Source organism: Dendrobium catenatum, unplaced genomic scaffold (assembly GCF_001605985.2).
Source record: "Dendrobium catenatum unplaced genomic scaffold, ASM160598v2 fragScaff_scaffold_334, whole genome shotgun sequence".
Classification (NCBI taxonomy): domain Eukaryota; kingdom Viridiplantae; phylum Streptophyta; class Magnoliopsida; order Asparagales; family Orchidaceae; genus Dendrobium; species Dendrobium catenatum.
The window spans coordinates 4,188,839-4,211,183 of NW_021318796.1; the positions used below are offsets into that span (position 1 = coordinate 4,188,839).

Below are 22,345 nucleotides of genomic sequence, written 5' to 3' on the forward strand. Positions count from 1 at the left end.
ATATGCAAAGATCCATGCATTTTAATATGCAGTGTACTAATATGGAACATCAAGATCAAGATGATACTTAATAAGAAAATCATAAACAAATAAAACAGATAAAATAGTAGCCATAAAGTCAAAGTTGATGTAGAGCACCAGATTTAACCAGCATTCTAAAACACTTGGAATTGAGTGAAATCATATGCAAAGATCCATGCATTTTAATATGCAGTGTACTAATAAGGAACATCAAGATCAAGATGATACTTAATAAGAAAATCAAAGTCATCTCATCCAAAGAGTCAAAAAAAGCGTTGAAGAAGTTCAGAAAACAGAGTGAGGAAACGTTTTAGAAGTTGAAAATATTGAAATAATGGGTGGAATAAACTTGCGATTGGAGTAAATGCCGGTAAGAAGAAACTTAAAAGAAGTTTAGGAGATGGAAACATTTGGAGAGACAAACCTACCGGAAAATTTGGAGAGACGAACTATCGGAGAAGATGGTGAGCGAAGAAGCTAGGGCAAGCCGAAGATAGACGGCGCGAAGATAACAGAAGCGGCGATATTAGGTAAACGAAAGGTCTCATACATACGAAGAGGCTTGGACGGAGGGCTCATACATACAAAGAGGTAATATAGAATTAAAGGCATTATATGAAACAGATGTATTAGGAAACATAGAATTAAATGAAACAGATGCATTTAATGGGGAAACGGACAAAATAAGGAACATACAATTGAATAATTAAAACGTTCAGAAATTTTGAATTAATTTTATTAAATGTGAATTTTTTTTATTTATTAAATATTTTTAATAGATTGGACGGCCAAGATAATTAAAAAATAAGAAGAATGGATGATCAAGATTTGCCGGAGGAAGGAAACTCAAGCCCTTTTATAATAGTAGTATATAAATATATATATATATATGAATCATTAAGACAAAGCCACACATACATCACATACACAAGCATAAAACTTGAGATATCTTAGTTAGTAGTTAAAGCTCCCAACCAATAAGCCTGAAAGTGCTATGTATCCCTCTATAAATTAATATCCTTCATATTACTTTCATGAAATGTTGAAAAATTATGACCGGGTTCCATTAAAATGTGGAAGGCATGTGATTGCTTGGAATTTAATTCTTGAAAGAATTATTCTCTTTTGATGCAAAGATAATTGATGTAAAGAAATTTAGCAAAAGCCTAGTACATGATCATTGTGAATACAAAGAATATCTAAATAATTATTATAATTTTATTTTTATTTTAAACTTCTATTTTTAACTCATTTAAATTTAGCTTATAATACAATTTGTACAAAAATATTTAGTTGTATGCGAGCAAAATTTAGTCCAAGAATATTAAAATGTCACGAACCATTTACACATCATCTTTTCATGTGATCTGATAGTATAAGTAAAGCAAGCATGGACAGTCATATGTTAAGAATTAGCCCAAACCTTTTTACCCCTTGGTAAGCTTGAGAACTTTAGCAAGGGCACATTAATAAGGTGGTGTTCATTAAATGATAACCTTTATTTTTTACTTATTTTCAATCTTTATAGCTCAATATTTTAATATTAGTTTATTTGAAATATGATTTATCATAGTTGCATATTCCTAAGAAAACATAAGATATAAATTATTCCATTTTTTTAGTGATTTCTAATTATAAGTTTATCTAATTATCAAAATCTATTTCTCACTTACCAATGATAAGATAAAATAGGGAATCAAGCATCTGCTAGGCTTCATGCACCACTGAATAAATTGATAATTAAATCATTCTTACGCCACACATGTCAATAAGATGCACAAGCTAGGATATATGGCAACCCAAATAAACTAGCCCATCCATTAATAAAAAGAATAATCCATATATTATGAGTATTAATGTTTGAAGTGATGATTTAGTAATTGAGGTAGCAATAATACTTTTCACTCGTATACCATGTATATATAAAAAGAATAATCCATATATAAGGATAAGAAGTGTTGACTTACAATTAATAGTGTTAGTTATTTGAATGTGGTTTCTAAAAGTAAGATGAATAGGTCTAACTAATTTACTATTTAGTCAAAAAAAAAAAGTCATATCCTCAACCTTATCATTTTAAGTTGGTGGGTCAACAACACTTATGTTTACACTAGGTTGTAGATTAAACTTTGGATTTTTGAAGACACAATAGAAAAGTTAGTTGTTGCGGGTGGATTTTATAGAGGACTAATGTTTGACAAAATGCTTGACAAATTTGCAATAAAAAATTTTGTTGAAAATTGTTTACATCCATTTTAGCTCGAGCGCCCTTGAGGGTCTTTAATCAATTTAATTAAGCCCCATCGGGTCCAATTCAAGCTCGAATCAGCTTGAATTGAGTTAAATTAGGCTCGACTTGGTTCAATTAAGCCCGATTTGTTTGCCTTGTCCACATCTATTTTGAGATCAAACCGACCATAGAGATTTCATCAAAATTGTCGTTTCTTTGATTGACTGGCATAATATGCTCGCTTTGAAGGCCTGAGCAAATCGGGGGAGTGGCTACCTTTCTTGGCATGGCGCTTGCTCTCATTCCACGGATCTAAAAACTTGAGATCGATTGATTCTCCTTGAAGTTTCGGTCTCTTTTCTTTCCCCAAATGGCTACGTGTTTTCTCTGTTATTTTGAGAATCTTGTTAATAAGTGAGGCATTGGGTTTGTTGTTTTTCAAAGAGGAAATCTCTTCGATAAAAAAATCAGATGAAGTTCACTCGATTAAACTTAAGTGAACGGATAGCACTGAGATTATTCAAACAAAGTTTTGTCTAACCAAAGAAGAAATCGCGCAAGGGAAATAGCTTATTTATAAGATTCATAGAGGGAGAAAGTGGATTGCTAGGTACAGGTCATGTTCATGGTCTCTCTCTCCCTTACTGCACTGTATTCCATCCGAAACCTCCTCTGATTTGGAATATTTTGTTCTTCCTTTCCTTTTATGACTTTCTTTTCCTTTTATGACTTAGGATGAGTTGAATATTGCTATTCATGTCCACCTTATGGCTTTTTGTTTCTTTAGCCTTTTCAACCATTTAAAACATAAATCTAGTCCAAATCCAAGATTTCAAGCAAAATCCTACTGGTAGGGACCGAGGTCCTGAAAGCCTTTATGGGTAATTTTTCTATCATCCTGAAACCTAGCCAATTGACATCCAAATCATGATCTATCAATTGCATATTAATTATGCATGCCTCTAGGGTCAGCCCACCATATTTGATCTCAATCTGATACTTTTAACCTCAAAAACTATATTTATTTGTGAATGTTGCAAAACTTTTAAATATTTACTACCTATGCCACTAGACCCTCCACCATGTAGAATTTAAGCTTGGGACCTTCCCCAAATCCTTTGATTATATCCATGGCCTTTCTTATGAAATATTCATAAGTAGCATGTACTTTTGTAGACCTGAGTTGAGTAATTTATTAGATGATCGAACTTATAAATTTTAATCGACTAGATGATTAGTTGGCTCTATAATTCAGGCTGAAATAAGTCAAGATTTTGCATAACAATACTTATGCTTTGGTTACTATCATTTAGTACCCAATATAGATTTAGGATCCAGCGTAGATTATGAATCATAAAACCCATACCTCTACGAATATAATCTTCAATTTCTAATAAATTACTCAACTCAAACTAAAGATTCTCTCATTCTATAATTTAAAACCCAATACTTAGATTAGGTCAAGACACTATTAAATTATCTTAGAATCTCAAAGTGTCTTCTACCTCTCCTCCATTGACTCTAAAAATAAATACTCAAAATTTGATCTAATCCCCATTAAAAGTCCAAATTCACCTCCTTTGACATCACTCCTAAAAAATCTCTAAACAGAATTTCTACCATTATTTTAATTGAGAGTTTTTATTAGGAAACTCGAATTTTCTATGATGTAATTAAATATGAGGACTTACGCTCATAAGAGATTTAGAACCTTCATCAATTTATCAAAACCTGATTAATATTTTTTTTAGGAAATCAAATATATAATGTTCATTATAGTCATATTCGAATGATTGCTAATGTGTGATATATTCTTTCTCTAGAAAGATATATCATGTGCTAACATAAATTTAAATACAAAATTTAACGATCACTCCTCTTGATTATCATAGTCTGATATTTGAGTGAACTTAATTTTGACCCTCTAGGGCCATATGTGGTTCTTACTTAAATCAGGTCATGACATTCAAGAGAAAATCTTCAATTTTGAGTCAGAAATTGTTAAGAGATTTTATCTCCATCTTTCGAGGTGGTATATTATCTCTAATAATAGGATCAATTTTATAATCCAAATTCAAATTTAATTCTAAATTTTTATGAAAAAAAATTAATTTAAATTTGTTTTGCACCTTGTAAGGCAAATCACCTTTTTACCCAAATATAGAACAACTTCATTTGCTAAAAATTTAAGCTCATGCCCTTTGATGTCGAATTATTACTTGCTCGCATCCTAGCATGACAGTAGCATGTAGATCATTGGTGTGTTCTGTTGAAATTATGGGAACTCAATAAACTGTAATATGTTCAACTTCTTAAAAGTTTTGTTAACTTCATCTGTTAATAATCCTTTTAAACTATGACAAACATTTCTGAATTTTGATGGTCTATAGTGAAAAGTAATCTTTGGGATGTACATCTACAAAAAGAAAATATTTTTTTTTGGTTTAAAAAAATTTAGAAAAGTTCGAAGAAATAATCTACCAAATATACACTCTATACAAGAGTCTATTTGAAATATTAAAAAAAGAGTATTGTATAGCTTAAAAAAAAATATTAATAATAACACTTGTTCATAGTTTGTACACAGATAATAAGTATCTGTTAAAATGTTAAACTAATTATTCTTATAGCTTCATAAAAATTTTATTCCATTTCAAAAATTCAATGTATAGCAATAAGTGTCTTTTTAATTTTTAAAAAGTTTGTATTTTATAGCTTCAGATCTTTTTTTGACTACCTGTACATACTGTGTACAAGGCCTTGAACATACTGTGTACAAATGTATGATTGGAATGTAAAAACTGGAGCATTTTTTAGCATAAATTACACCTGTACACAATATGTACAAGGTATCCTACACACTGTGTACATGGGTTACAATACAAAAATTGGAGTATTTTATAACATAACAAAAATATTTGAACACTTGTACATAGTGTGTACAACTCCTTATGCATACTATTGTGCACACTATGTGCAAGGGTTTTATTGCAATGTAAAAATTGGAGTATTTTATAGCTTAACTGATTTTCTTATGAATTAAGTCTCTATTATTTTTTTCCATCCAAAATTGTCCTTTAATTCTACTAGTTTAAATCTTTATGAGTTATTGCAAGTACTATTATTCATTAAAATCTACTTGTTTGCAAATTTAAATGAAGTCAAATTATGTGTGGTCTATTTTAACTTGGAGAATTAATAATCTTGATTTTCTTATTCATTTATAAAGAAGCATGCTTTTTTTAATTTCTTGTTCAACTTTTTACAATATCTTTTAGATGTATAACTATTTACAATGAACATATTAAGTTTTAAAAAGTTTATATTTTAAACTCCTTATTGTCTAGAAACTTGTGGACAAATTGTAGAAAAAAAAAAGCATGAGACCAAGAATTTTCTCTAATAAAAGATCATGGATTTGGATGAGATATGATATTTTTTATGATTGGGATTACTTATAATTCATTTGTCCGTAGGTCCATTGCCATTAGTCGTTTAGAGATTGTTATGATATTTAAGTATTTAACCCAAAAGGCCTATAAATAGCACACAAAAAAGATGTGGCCAATAAATAATTTCAAGGAGACATAGATAATTATCTACAAATTGAAAATTTTGGTGAATTCTCATATAAATCTAGTTTCAATATGTAAGATTTGACCTTACTTCCTAAGCATACAAGGAATTTCTTAGATTCTTCTCTCTTTCCACATCTTCCTTTGAACACTTTTCTTTTGACGATAGAAGTTCTTTCTTATAAAATTTGAGTTTTATAGCTTCCCTAATTCCTTTACAATACCCCATTTGGTGTAGTTGTAGTTAATAAAAAATTAGTTTTACTAAGAAAATTAGAACATGCACATATTTGTCTTTATCATATCTCTATGTTTACTATGGTGATGACAAAGCAAGTTTATATTTCTAAGAAAGTGTAGTATTACTTTGTTACATTTTCATAGAGGATGAGATAAAGTTCTTTTCTTTGAGTTGGGAAAAAGTTCTTTAATTGTTGATGTATATTATTTTATTTATATTTATTATTTGATCATAAAGTTTAATTTTGTTGGCATTATATATATTTTTTAGTATGTGCCATTCCTATTTTCATTTATAAGACCCAATTTTTCCCTTGAGGAATTACGAAATATTTTAGGGAAATTTCATTGAATGGTTCAAAACATGTTTTACTTTGGTGTTTTATAAAGCTTGATTTGCTAATCTATGAAATAGTGAATGTAAAAGATGGATTTATAAGGCTGACCTCAAATAATTGGGATATTGAGTAATATTGATGATGATGAATGTATGCTTTAGTGCATGATCACCCATCTATATATTGACATGTTATTGCTATTAAAATCTGAAGTATGAAGATTTAATCCTGCCTACATCTAATTTATGCTTGGACACTTAAGTTTTCCAAAAGGAAAAAATTGAATGTACTCTCGAGCATGTTACACAAAACAATTTAATTTAAAGGCTTGATGAGGACTCAAAATTGGAGAATTTATGTGAAGCCACGTTCTGAACATGCATATTGCACATCAATGTAATATTTTTATGGTTTTATGATTCATTATGTTTTAACATTCTATATCTATAATTTCATCAGCTTTGTTAAATGTTTTTCTTCTTCCTCTAAAATTTGAGACCGTTTATTAACATTTTGATTGCAAGGAATTGATATTTCTTCTAGGAAGCCTAACCTGCAAATTTGTCAATAGGTCTGATGCTCCTTCAAAGTTGTATGCACAAGTTTGTTACCCGTGCAAAGCAGCAATTAACAACATCCCTTCGAAGTTATCTTCTTGTAATTGTGTGAGAACTATATACTAAAGCCTCCCTATTGTAACACTCATAAAACCATTGCTAAATCCTTTTCAGCGAAAGCAAATACAACAGATTTTTAATGGCTCCTAAACCGTTGCAAATAAATTATTAGTTTTTGAAACTATTATAGTAGGTCTTAAAAAGTGTGCGAAAGCCTTACTTATTAGTAGTGACTATTTAACATGTTAATATTTCATAATATTTTAAAATTAATTAAGTTTATTTATTATGACATTTTAAATTTATTCTTTAAATTACAACTTTAAGAGTTACAAAATCGATTAAAAATAAAATTACTTATTTAAATATTAAATTATAAATTACCCCCTTCTCCCTATTAAAACCCTAAACAATATCTTTAAAAAAACAAAATTGAATTTGAATTTTCTAATGCTAAAAATCATAGTTGAATTTAATACATTAAAAAAACCTAACATAATCTTCTTGATTATATATAATTACGAAAACATTAATTATATCAATGGATGTGAAATAGAAATCCAGTTAGCATTCTACATAAAGGGAATTAAGATCATAGAAGAAAACCAATTGGATTAGATGTTTCCAAGCCACAAAAAACTGAAGAAATAACTGATAATCTATTCTGACCTTTAGAAAAAAATCTATACAAAAGCATCATCAACATTAATAGCTTTTCATGTACAAGATATATTAAAAGCCTCCCTACTGTAACACTCATAAAACCATTGCTAAATCCTTTTAATACAACAGATTTTTAATGGCTCCTAAATTGTTGCAAATAAATTATTAGTTTTTTTAAACTACTATAGTAGGTCTTAAAAAGTGTGTGAAAGCCTTACTTATTAGTAGTGACTATTTAACATGTTAATATTTCATAATCTATTCTGACCTTTAGAAAAAAATCTATACAAAAGCATCATCAACATTAATAGCTTTTCATGTACAAGATATATTACTTCAAGTGGTTGTTCAAGTGTCATTTTCTTGATTTTGGCAAGCATGCATATGCTATTTTCCTAGCTAAAGAAATCTATTTTCAAGTCCAGAACGTAAGTAACTCGACATCATTGATTATTTTATTCTGAAGCAGAACATGAAGGAATAAACAACAAATAAGGAGTTCTCATTTGATAGCAGACAAAAAATACTTTATATGCGAAACAGTTTCCATTGCCTTAATAAAGAAGCAGCTTCCCAAACATCCACAGGTCAGGCCACACAGGTTACTCATCAGAAATATTAACAATAATTCCCTCAACAAGAAATTAAAAAAAGCTCCTAGAGCAGACGGATTTCATGCACACCATGACTTCATTTGTAACAGATTTCTAATTACTTTTTAAAGCAACTTTTTAGTTTAAAGTTTTGTTGTACTAAAACTTTTGTAATGATGTTCTATTTTTGAAAAGTTGCTTTAGAAAATCGTAAGAGAACCATCCCAAGAGAAACTTATATCCTAATATCATTTGAGAGGCAAAGAGTTGTGGAGGAGATGCATTGTCCAGCTATGAAAAATCTAAGATATGACTACTAAATCTAACATTAACCACAACTCTCCGATGACAAACAAGAAGAAAGTTAATATACAAACCCAAATCTTTATCAAATCCATTTATCAAAATACACCTGTAAGCCTTTCATCGAATCCTCAATAATTCTTAATACACATATACATAAATGTTATTTTCCGCTAAGCAAAAACAAATTATTTACACTTGTATATAATTTAAAAATTAATCTCATAAATTCACTGAGTTATACATCTCATAAACGCTTTCACCCTACATGTTTAAAGTATGTATGCCTCTCTGGTATATCATATTGTAAATAAGCATAGCTTCCTAAATTTTCAATAAACATTTCACCAATGGCCATTTAAATTGGTAGCCCAACTTTATTTCTACATAAAGGTGATTTAGTTCACTGATACAAGCCATACAAATCAAAGAAGGTAATTCTGGAGAAAAATTGACGAAAACGGATCAGTAAGATATATGTTGAAGACTGTTTGATGCATTGCTCCTAAGGGCAACCACAATGTTACCTAGGCTTCGTTTAGTTACCCGATGCCTTTTGTAAAAGGTAGTTTTAAAAATTTTATTTGAGAGAATAGAGATTTCTACCATAAAATTCAATACTACAAAGCTTTATAAAACAATAAAAAAATGAAGTTCCATAAAAAGAAGTTTTACAAAAGTCGCACATACAAATAGCAACCTAAAAATAAATTTATCATTTTGAAACATAAAAGGCAAAATTAATCCCTCTCAAACAAGGCCTAATGTAGATGACATACATAATAAGTGAAGAAGCAACAAATATAGGAGTAAAAAATTTCAATATACGTCACAACAATACTATAAATACTACATATCCCAAATTAATTTATAATAAAAGTACTATTTTATTACTTTCATGTCACAACATGTGGCCTAACAAGAATAATTTTTATACAAACACAAATTTTTGCCACAAGAATAAAAAAAACTCCATTTTTAATGTGAATTCACTTGGAGAATAAAGGATTAATCTGTCTTAAGGCAAAGGCTTTCTCCCCAAAATTTTGTTTTAACTTGTTTGTATTCCTATCTATCTAACGCCTTCGTATGAGAAAAAAAAAAAGAAAGGAATTTTTTGAGATAGAACATCAATGCCGAAAAGCTCTCCATATAAAGCATGTGCATTCCTTGCTTGTACAAGGCCAACAACGCAAGCCCCAGCAAAACAAAAATAAATTAAAATTAAAATCAACACAAACAACATCATAATATTTTTATTTCTTTGTCAATTCCTTTAGAAAATTTTTACAATAAAAGACTACACATATGCAATCATCATATATATCTACATTTCTGTACAATTAACAAGATCCCAGATTAAGCAATCAGACATAAAGATATGACAAAAATGGCAGACATACAAACATACAAATGTATGATTTGAAATTTTTTATTACTGAATCTTGCTACCTTTAGTTTCTTTTTGGATTGGATGAAAAGGTATGAAAATGAAATAACATGGAAGCAATTTACAAGTTTATTATGAACCAACTGAGATTTTAACTCAATATTCATTTACATTTCCCAAACAGAGAGATAAGCAAATTGTTGTGATGGTATGCATGTATAGCAATTAGTATCAGAATATAAGTTGATAAGAGCTAACTGTCATATAGTATTTAATTTCACTTGCACTAAATTTTTTAATCTTCATGTACTAAAGTTTAAGCTATTTAATATTCATGATGATAAGTATATCATGGCTAATTTTCAAAGTAATATGTTATTTGGATATAATGTTAAAATTTTGTCATATTCATTTCTCTATATTATGCCAATATAGCATGTTAAATATGTTATAAGAACCTTAGATCTTTTTTTTTTTTTTGGTACTTTCTAGAATATTTTACTTTCTTGATCACTTGGTATTTAACATTTCTTCAAGATATTTAAAGGCATCAAAATTAATAATATTTCATCCCCTAGTTTTTAGACTTATTATTTTAGTATTGACTTTGCTAGTTGCTATTATTATAATAAAGAACTTATTATTTATAATGAAGATTGTCAAGTATCAATTGTTTAATGAGATAGGCGACAATTGACTCAATAACCACTTAGTACTATACATTAATACATTAAGAAAGAAGTATTTAACTTGATTCTTAATGAATTCATAATATAACATTATCAAAAAATACAAAGCTTATAATTATTTTTCAATTCAATAATCATAGCGAAGTATAAATTTTTTGCTTTTAATTTTATCTTATATATTTTTATTTTTTAATATTAATAATTCAAAAAATGAGTTTGCCCATCCTCAGAAGTAAAGATTGTACCACCCTTGTGATCAAATCAAACATGATTAAATAAGACATTGTTCATATTTGGCTAGTTAAATAAAATAAGTTCATAAAAATCATCAAGCTTAACATGATCGAAGACTAGAATCATTTTTTTTTTTTTGGAAACTTAAGATGAGAAATAAATAAACATTACATCCAGAAAATTTTTGATTAAAGATAAAAGGGGTAAAGAAAAGGTTCTAAAAACTAGACTGGACATTAAACCAAAAGGAGAGGTTCAATGTTCAAAGGTTCAATGGAGATGGAATCGAAGGTTCAATTAGATGACATGATAAATAGTTAAATATTTTAATATGACTTGAATGATGTAATACTTATGTAATCATGATATTTTTTTCAATTTAATATATGATATTTTTAAACCAAATTAGTTCACAATTGAATATGATTCTTGATACTTCACTAAAAGAACTGCAATGCATATTCAAATTAGAAAGCTCTAAAATTAAATTTAAAATTATTCAAACTCTAATTTTAATAAACTTATAGACAAACTAAAAATCTCAACGAGAAAACCCCAACAACACCAAAAATGTTCTAATTTGAGCCAAAATAGGCCAAAATCAAGAGCCTGAAGAACAGTTTAAAGCTTCAAAATTTTAATTGGATGATCAAATATTTTTTAAATTTGACATGCTTATATTAAAATTGAGCAACTTGAAGTGAAAAATCCAACGAGCTGAAAATCGTTTGATTTTTATATCATTAAGATTATTAAATGTTGAATGAATGACTTATGATCAAGGGAATCAATTTCGGGCCTCCAATAAAGTTCTCTAAATTTTATCCATATTTATAAGGTGTGCCACTTCCAAAAATTTAAATATAGACCCCACTCTCTAAATGAGAGGACTCCCTTGGATGGAGATTTAAGATATCTTTAAAGCTTAAAGTATCCTAGAGCCTGACATGAGAACTATCGCCAACAAACCTTCATCGACTAACCACCGCCACTAAAACCTTATCGGGCTGCCACCATCGGACCTTCATTAGCTGGCTATCAATGTTAAAACTCCATTTGGTAGCCACCATAAGACCCTCACCAGTCCAAGAATAAGACCCTCCAACTATTGTCATCCATCAACTATAATATCTGGACTACCATCATTTTACCAAGGTCCTCAAACTGACGACACTTAAAAATAATCCCTCCAAGCACCATCTCCATACTATAGATGTGCTAGTACCATCGTCGCTTAATTACGATATATTGACCTTTATTGCCTAATTATGAGCCTCTAATCTTTGTCGTCTACTGACTATGGACATCGAAGCAGCATCGTATGATTATTATCTTCTGACCATTATTGCCATATTATATAGCGTTCAAAACATTATCACCCAACTGCAGTCTATCCAACCGATGAATACCACTAAGAATGACCTCTCAAGCCATCATTATCAGGTTATGATCGTTTGATTATCACCATCTGCTGACTTTTGTCACCCCACTACCATCGCCCAACCATGGTCCTAAGGCAATAATTTCTCATCTATGATTCTCATACCACTATCACTTCACTTTGATCCTCCAACTACCACCACTTGATTATAATCCTTGGACCACTCTTATCTAACTGTAATAATCTAATCTCCATCGCCTATCAATAATGGTCCTCGAACCACCATGGATAAATTATTGTCCGTCGCTATAACTTTCAGGCTATGAAATACAAACCACCATCACCTCACTACAGTCCTCAAATAATCATTATCCAACTAAGGTCCTTACAACCTCTATTGCTTGCAAATTACAATCTTTTGACCTTTATTGCATTCTAACTATGTCCTCAAACTACCATCGCCTAACCATGGCACTCCAATCACCCTCACCAGACTTCGATCCTTTCAACCTTCGTCGTCCACTAACAATGATCTGAAAGTGCTATCACCTAACTACGACCTTGACCACTATCACCCAACTAGGATATTTGGACCAATATCAACAAGCTATGATTCTCTATTCTTTGCTGCTTACATACAATGATCCTTGGACCACTGTCACCAGACTATAGTCCTCTTACCACTATAGCCAAATAATGGTCTTCGAACCATTATCATCCAACTACGATCCTTATATCACCATCACTTAACTATGATCCTTCTAATCTTAATAACCCACCAACTACGATCCTCTAATTTATATCTTCCACTCACTATAATCCTCAAACCATCATCACTCGATAAATATCCTCTGATTTTATCGCCTAACCATAATTCTTTTGACTTCATTTATGTCTGGGTAACTGAGGTTAGAAGAATAGTAGTTATCCAACAACAGTCTTCTGATCACCATTGCATAACTACTATTCTCTTACCACCGTAGCTTGACTAGACTTTCTAATCGTTATCACCTACCAACAACTGTCCTCTAACCACTATTTCCTAATTATAATCCTTTGACCTCTGTCGCCCATTGAGTATGGTCCTCCTGCCCTAATTACATGGCTATGGTCCTTTAAACCTATATTGTATACCATTATGGTCCTCTAACCATTATTATATGATTATGATTTTTTTAATATTTTTCGCACGCTGACTACAATCTTTTAATTACTATCGCCTGCCTATTATCCATTTGACTACCGTCATCTGGCTATGATTTTCAAACCATCATCACTAGAATATGGTCCTTTTACTACCATCACCTAAAAGTGGCCCTTCCACCATCTTCATTTGACTATGGTCCTTTCGAGTTCTGTGGCCCACCGACTATGGTCCTTTAATTAGTATTGTAAGACAACGAGACTTTGATTATCATTGCTTAATTACAATTATTTGACCACTATCACTAGATTTGATCCATCTGACATTTTTGGCTCAACTATAGTCCTTCCTACCATGAACATCCACCTAGAATCCATTAACCTACAATCTTCTAATCATTATTGCATGGCTAATCTAACATTTATAGACTTTATCACCTACAATTACTAATAATGACACATATAATCACTCATAAGACTGATGCATCTCGTCTATATCAACTTTGAATCCCAACTTCAACACTTAGATTTATGTTAAATTCTTGCCAAAGAGCTTTTCCAACCTAAATATTATAGCATGTACTTTATTATTCCCTTCCCTAAATGGATGGAAGCACTTGTAATCAAACACAAACGATATTAGAGCCATTTTAATGTTTTCCCCTTTTTTGAGTTTTTCACATAAAAATTTTGATGTCTCTTACAATCATTGCACTTCTCTTTTTATTTATGTATGTGCTAAATTTTTGTTCAAATCCAAAACATTAAACTCTATATATCTCTACAACCATGAATGTTCTAACACATAGCAGTTCTAAATAAAAATTTTTGGATATTATATTTTGATTATTTTCACGATACTCTATATATAAATAGTTATATGCTTATACAAATATTTGTAAAAATATTTAAAGCACTAACATTAGATTATAATGTCAATAAAAACAAAATTTAGATAAAATTTCACCACCATGTCTTCCTCTACATAAAATCTATTGAACTTCAAAGAGTTGAGAGTATAGAAATTTGGGTATATAGATTTTAGTAGTTTTTTTAATTTAAACCTTTAATTTCTAATTATTTGATCAAAAGAAAATGGATAGATTGAACAATATCAGAACTCGGAGATTCGTCCAAAACCAATTCCCCTTTTAAACTATCAGATCAAAGTGATTCGAACCAATTACATGGAAAAATTGCTTTAGGACTATACCAAACTAGTCAAAGAACAAATCCACAATTAAAGTGGTCAAATCAATCTATTTAATCTAATTTTTAAAGCCTCATTAATCGGTATAAAATAACAAAATAATATACCAAATGAAGTGGTTACCACTAAGCAGAATACCTTGATGTCAACATTCTTGTAAACTGATATAAATTGATTACTGTCAACTACTTTTTCTCAGATTACTTCATCCAAATGTTGAGTAGCTAAACAAGGAAAAAGAAAATTGAATTTCTTTTTTTAAAAAAAGACCATCCGAAGAGTAACCACAACTTACCCTATTTTGCAGTAGAGCTTCTTAAAATTATAACACTAGCCATGTACTACATTAAAGGAATTCTTTTCCAATGTGAATATTATCTATTACAAGAATAAAATTCTCAATTCTCCAATAAAAAACTTTCCTTCTTTTCACAATAGGAAATGCAAAAAATAGGATGTTTGTACCAGTCTATAAGAAGAACTTTCTTTGAAAACTAGAAACTAAAGTGATAAACTTTTTATAATAAAAAAAACAAACACTGAAACCAAATAGAAATTCTCAAAATGCTTTCTTAAAAATAAGAACACATTGTAATATTGTAGCATGGTGTACATAGTCTTAATTATTATGAGAAGTAAGACAAGAAAACCTCCGAGTAGTGAGGTGAATACCCAAGGATTCTTAAGATATGTCCCAATAAAATTTTCTCTCCACTTGTGCATTCTCTTCATATAATATATATGAGCTTTTGGTCACATCGACTCATATATATTCCTGGAATCCCGCTAGTGTTGCTTACTTAGTAATCTTGTTAAATATTTTAGAAATATTTTCATCACTTCTCACGAAGCCCTTAATAATCTTCTCATATCTCAACAGAGCTACATCATCCACATTATTGATAAGTCTATCCATAAAAAAGACCTAGGCTATCACTTCATTAATTGCAATCGCATGTAAGCGCTCGAAGGCCATGAGATCGAGCAACGATGACATAGTGGTATCATCAACTTTTAGTTGGGGAAGAGATAGAATGTTTCCATTTTCTAATTATAGTTATTTGACCACTATTATTGGCTACGATCAATCTAACTTTTTTCGCTCAACTATTGTCCTTCATACCATGATCATCCACTTATAATCGATATAATCTTTTAATCACTATTGCATGGCTACTCTAACATTTATTGGATTCATAACCTACCATCACTAATAACGTCAACACAAATCATCATTCTTAAGACTGATGCATATCATCAATATCAACTCTGAATCAAACTTCAACACTTAAATTTATGCTAAATTATTGCCAAATAGTTATTTAACCTCAATATTATAGTATATACTTTATTATTCCCTTTCCTTTATGGATGGAAACACTTGTAGTCAAACATAAAAGATATTGGAACCATTTTAATGTTTTTTTTTTTTTTTTTTGAGTTTAATTTTTTTTTTTTTTTTTTTTTTTTTTTGAGTTTTTCACATAAAAATTTTGATTTCTCTTACAACCGTTTCACTTCTCTTATTATCTATATACGTGCTAAATTTTTGTACAAAAATAAAACATTAAACTCTATATATCTCTACAACCATGAACATTCTAGCATGCATCAGTTCTAAATAAAAATTTTGGGATATGATATTTTGATTATTTTCACGATACTTTATATATAGCTATATTCTTATACAGATATTTGCAAAAAGATTTAAAGAACTAACATTAAATTATAATGCCAATGACAACAAAATTTTGAAAAAAAATTCACCACGATATCTTCCTCCACTAAAAAGTTATTTAAAATAAAGGAGTTGAGAGTTTAGACATTTGGGTACATAGATTTTAGCAATTTTTCAATCTCAACCTTTCATTTCTAGTTATCTGATCATAGCAAATGGACAAATTAAGTGATATTAGAAGTGAGTGATTCCTCAAAAAACCTGATCAATTCACCAATTCCCCATTTCAACTATCGGATCTAACTTATTCGAATCAATTACATGCAAAAACAGCTTAAGCATTAGACCAAACTAGTCAAAGAACCAGTCCACGATTAAACCAGAGTAATCAGTAAATATAATCCATTTTTTAAAGCCTCATTGATCAATATAAAATAATAAAATAATAGACAAACTGAAGTGGCTACCACTAACTAGTACACCTTGATGTAAACTTACCTGCAAACTGATAGAAATTGATTACTATCAATTGTCTTTCTTCATATTACTTCCTCTAAATGTTGAGTAGCTAAATAAGAAAAAAATCAAATTTTTTTCTATAAAAAGATCCTCCAAAGAGTAACCACAACTTAACATAGTTTGCAGTAGAGCTTCCTAAAATTATAACACTAGCCATGTAACACATAAAATGAACTCTTTTCCAATGTGAATACTATCAGCGGCAAGTACAGAATTCTCAATTCTCCAAGAAAAAAACTTTTCTTTTTCTTTTAACAATAGGAAATATAAAAGCAGAACGTTAGTACCAGTCTACAAGATCGAACTTTCTTCAAAAATAAAAAAGTGAAGTGATAAACTTTAGATAATCAATAAATAAGCACTAAAAGAAACTATAAATTATCTAAACACTTTCTTAATCACAACTATGCTTTGTAATATTGCAATATGATGTATATGGTCTTAATTACTGTAAGAGCCAAGAAAAGTAAACCTCCAATTAGTGAGGTAAAGACCCAAGGATTCTTAAGATATGTCTCAATAAAATTTGCTCTCCACTGATGCATCCTCTTCTTACAATAAGTATTCAGCTTACGGTTCACACCGAATATGTCGTTCTTGAAACCCACCAGTGTCGCTTCCTTGACAATCTTTTTAAATATTTTGAAAATATTATCATCACTACCCACCAATCCCTTAATAATCTCCTCTTTTCTCAACAGAGCTACATCATCCACAGTATTGATGAGGTCATTCATAAAGAAGACATAGGCTGTCACTTCATTACCTGCAGTTGCATGTAAGCGCTCGAATGCTATGAGATTGAGAAACAATGACTCAGTAGTGTCATCAACTTTTAGTTGGGGAAGAGATAGAATGCCACCATTGAAACTAATGTCTCTAAAAGAATTAGTTTTGCTCTTGCAGAACGATACTCCTGCATTTTTGAGCCTTGTGGCTGGTTGTATGTTCTCCTCGTAGCTCGGCAGGTACTCTCCCTTAGATGTCAATATCTTTCTATACATATCTAAGATGTGAAAACATTCATCCATTATCCGATCTTCTGGTGAAGCCGAAGGGAGGTTGTAGAAAGCTTTGATTAGACAATGCACATCTCCAATCTGATTTGGTAAAATTAAGAGATATTCTTAATTGGTCTAATAAAAAAGAATATTAATTTGGCCAATTAATTAAATGTTACCCCTGATCCATCGATGGATGCCAATGTAGTGAGCGCTAAAAGCGGGAGCTGGTTCTCAAGAAGAAGCATATCTCGCTTTAGATCGGGAACGACATAGATCATTCTCTCTGATCCAAAAACTGGATCATGAGAGTCGTATTCGCTCTGCTCCCCGGCGGCGAATCTCTTATCAGCAAGCATGATTTCTAAGGCGAAACAGCTGTCCGTGATCATAATCTTGAGGAACTCGTCCTTCTCCTTGAGCCAATCACGGCGGCGGTATTGGCCACATTTTAAGCAATCCTCGTTGTCCTCCTCGACTTGAAGGCCATCGTAGTAAGCAATGAGGCAGGACTCCACCCTTCTCATGGCGATGAGGACGTCATAGGGGGTTTTGGAGGCTCTAGCAATGCGGCGGTGGAATTGAAATAGGGCACTGTTTTTGCTCTCCTCCGTGGGGAGGAGATGGCGGCTGTTGTGGTGGTAAGGGCCGAAGGAAGCGAGTTTGGGTTCGTACGGTTGGTTATCGACGTGGATGAGGATTTTGGGAATACGATAAATGGATTTGAAACATGTTTCCTGAGCCGGCGGGTTTTGTGGAAGTTGGAGCTCCTTGGTCAGATCTAAAATAAAATTTTCCGTCATAGTTAAACTTCTTGTTTCGCCGGCGAGCAAGATGGCTCTGCTGATTCCCTCCCTTCTCTTTTTATGTGGATGGGTGGATGGGAATAATGCTATTTAAGGGCTGTTTGGTATCGGATTTACAGCTGTATTTAAGCGGGATTTACGGCTAAATCCAGCAAAACGGTTTTTGTGTGCGGGATTTACTCAATCCATCGGTTCGGCGGATTTTACGTGATTTGGCCGAAGAAGAAGCGAGCGGAAGGGAGAAAGTTACGTCCACAGCCAGCGAGCCGATCAAAATGTCGTAACTTCCGATCCGACAGGAAGGGAAAGTCGTCGAAGAAGCCTAGTCGAACAGCCACGAAGGAGCCGGAGAAGCGACGCGTGCAATCTCTACACCTCCTGCGAAGCAACGAAGCCGAACTGCAACGACGAAAAGAGGCAAACCCTTGACCGCAGCTTCGTATCTCCATTCGACGATCATCCTCGCCGAATCAGCCCGCCTCGATGCCAAAGCGACCCATCCCGTCCCGATCCTTTCGTCCCGACGAATCTTGGGTCGCTGGCGGTGAGGGGGAGGTAAGCGAGATCGGCCGCAGGTGGTTCCGTCTGGTAAATCACCGTATAAAGTTTTGGTTTTAATATTGGCAGTTTGATGAATCTATTAAACACTTAAAGATTATTCTTCAATTGACCTGACACCTCATCCCCGTTAATGAATCTCTTTTTGGGCTTGTTCAGCATTTCCAAGGCTTAAACAGAAGATTGAGGCCCTTGCTGCCAGATTATCTGTTCTGAAGTTAGGAGCATTCCTATTTTCAAGGTTTCTTTTGAATAGTGTTCATAGGGTTCATTTGAAGTTGCAATTTTAATAAAAGATTGCTAAATTTCCAGTTTTAATTTTGTCGATCTAACCACTGATTTATTTATTTTCTGAACTTTGTCTATTTAAACATAAAGGCTTCGTTTGTTCTCCTTCAAAACTTTTTCTATCTCATTTTTTCAAATTGAAGCAATGACTAATCAGCTCAATTTTTTTATTATCACTCATTTCAGTAACAAGTATTTTTTACTTCATTTCCTCACTATGGTGGAAAATTATGCAAGTTTTAGTTTGCAGGTGATTGACTTCCAATCCTTAAATTATGCAACTTTAGTTCTCTTCTGAATTAATTTTCTATTAACGTTTTCCATTCAATATTGTCCTTCAATTCTGCTTTTTTAAATCTGTTATTAGTTATTGCAAGTACTATTATTCATTCAAATCTACTTGTTTGCAAATTTCAATGAAGTCAAATTATGTCTAGTCTGTTTTGACATGGAGACCTAATAATCTTTATTTTCTTATTCGTTTACAAAGAAGCATGCTTTTTTTAATTTCTTGTTCAACTTTTTACTATATCTTTTAGATCTGTAACTATTTACAACGAACATATTATGTTTTGAAAATTTTAAATATTAAACTGCTTATTATCTAAAAACTTGTAGACAAATTGTAGTAAACAAAAGTATGAGATCGATACGTTTTCTAATAAAAGATCATGGATTTGGGTCAAATATGATATTGTCTATGACTCGGTTTACATATAATTCGTTTGTCTGTATGTCCATTGTAATTAGTCGTTTAAAGATTGTTATGAGATTTAAGTATTTAACTTAGAAAGCCTATAAATTGCATACAAGAAAGATGTGACCATTAAAAATTTTCAAGGTGTCACAAATAATTTTCTACAAATTGAAAATTTTGGTGAATTCTGATATAAATCTAGTTTCAATATGTAAGATTTGACCTTACTTCCTAAGCATACATGCAATTTCTTATATCCTTCTCTCTTTCCATATCTTCCTTGTGAGTCCCCATCAAATACTTTACTTGATAATTCTATGCAACTTGCTCCTAAGAATATTAGAGATGACAAGATAGTGTCCCTTGGTGATGAGTGAAATTTTGGGCATGAACTTTTTTTCTTTTGCCGATAGAAGTTCTTGCTTATAAAATTTGAGCTTTACAGTTTCTCTAATTCCTTTACAATGCCCCGTTTGGTGTAGTTGTAGTTAATAAAAAATTAGTTTCACCAAGAAAATTGGAATATGTAAATATTTGTTTTTATCATATCTCTACGTTTCCTATGGTGATGACGAAGCTTATATTTCTAAGAAAGTGTAGTATTACTTTGTTTCATTCTCCTGGAGGATTGGAAAAACTTCTTTTCTTTCAGTTGGGAAAAAGTTCTTTAATTGCTCATGTATATTATTTTATTTATATTTATAATTTGATCATAAAATTATTTTTTTAGCATTACATGTTTTTTTAATTTGTGACATTTCTATATTCTTTTATGAGACCCAATTTTATGGGAAAAAGTTCTTTATTTTGTAACTTCCTGGATTTCTTCCAGGAAGTCAAACCTGCAAATTTGTCTAAAAAGTCTGTTGCTCCTCCAAAGTTGTAATGCACAAGTTTGGTTCTCCTACAAAGCAGCAATTAGCAGCGTCCCTTGGAAGTTATCTTCTTGTATTGGTGTGAGACCTATATAATATTAATTTTGTTGATTTCTTTCTTTTTGTCTTTTTTCTTATTTTGTTGGAGTTTTTTATTTTTGTCAAAGTAGATGCTAATGAGAGTGATGAGGAACCTTAGAGAAAGAAAACTGAAATTACATGTATGCATTTTAATGAATTCCTAAATTTAACATTTAAAATGGTGGACAAACTTGTCTAATGTTTTCGGCTAATATCATTGTTATAGAAAATTAATGTATTGAACAAAAGCATGAGACGGAGACATTTTCTAATAAAAGATCATGGATTTCGGTGAGATATGATATTGTCTATGATTGGATTTACATATAATTCATTTGTCTCTAGGTCCATTGTCATTAGTCGTTTAGAGGTTGTTATGAGATTTAAGTATTTAACCTAAAGTTATGCCTGTTGCTCCTACAAAGCAGCAATTAGCAACGTCCTTGGAAGTTATCTTCTTGTATTGGTGTTAGACCTATATAATATTAAATTTTGTTGATTTCTTTCTGTCTTTTTCTTTGCTTTATTGGAGTTTTTATTTTTGTCAAAGTAGATGCTAATGAGAGTGATGAGGAACCTTAGAGAAAGAAACTGAAAGTACCCTTATGCCTTTTAATGAGTTCCTGAATTTCACATTTAAAATGGTGGACAAACTTGTCTAATGTTTCCGGCTAATATCATTGTTATAGGAAACTACTGGATTGAATGCTAGCAAGCATAACATAATTTGACCATAAAATTTATTTTAAAAGTTACAAAATCAATTAATAATAAAATTTCTTATTAAAAATATTAAATTATAAATTACTCCTCCCTATTAAAATCCTAAACAACATCTTTAAAAATGTAGAAATAACTGATAACTTATTCCTAGCTTTAGAAGAAAATCTAATCAAAAGCATTAATAGATTTGGCTGTACAAGATACATTACTTCAAGTGGTTGTTCAAGTGTCATTTTCCTGATTTCAGCAAGCATGCATATATCTTATTTTCCTAGCTAAAGAAATCTATTTTCAAATCCGGAAAGTCAGTAACTCAACATCATTGATTATTTTATTTTGAAGCAGAACATGAGGAATGAACAACAAATAAGGAGTTTCCATTTGATAGCAGACAAAAATACTTTATATGAAACAGTTTCCATGGCCTTAACAAAGTAGCAGCTTCCACTGGTCAAGCCACACAGGTTCCTCGTATGAAAAATTAACAATAAT

The 22,345-nt window shown here is 31.1% G+C and overlaps 1 protein-coding gene and 1 long non-coding RNA gene across 2 annotated transcripts; one reads left to right on the forward strand and one right to left on the reverse strand.

Annotated features, from left to right (window-relative positions):
* Positions 1-16,128: 16,128 nt before the first annotated feature.
* On the reverse strand, positions 16,129-18,649 carry LOC110109060 (UPF0481 protein At3g47200-like). The gene is made up of 2 exons (XM_020839992.2): positions 18,005-18,649; positions 16,129-17,924 (listed from the first exon to the last, which is right to left on the reverse strand). Exons 1-2 carry the CDS (start codon positions 18,626-18,628, stop codon positions 17,229-17,231), a joined length of 1,320 nt encoding a protein of 439 aa, XP_020695651.2. The 5' UTR covers positions 18,629-18,649; the 3' UTR covers positions 16,129-17,228.
* Positions 18,650-19,308: 659 nt separating this feature from the next.
* LOC114579361 lies at positions 19,309-21,633 on the forward strand. The gene is made up of 3 exons (XR_003700292.1): positions 19,309-19,430; positions 19,664-19,727; positions 21,007-21,633. It is a non-coding gene; the product is annotated as an uncharacterized LOC114579361 (long non-coding RNA).
* The last annotated feature ends 712 nt before the right edge of the window (positions 21,634-22,345 follow it).

What these genes read in the sequence shown, in the direction of transcription:
- LOC110109060 (XM_020839992.2), bottom strand. Translation starts at nt 18,628, where the DNA reads ATGACGGAAAATTTTATTTTAGATCTGACCAAGGAGCTCCAACTTCCA. An exon ending in CATCCATCGATGGATCAGGG is followed by an intron (nt 17,925 to 18,004) that starts GTAACATTTAAT and finishes TTACCAAATCAG; the next exon opens with ATTGGAGATGTGCATTGTCT.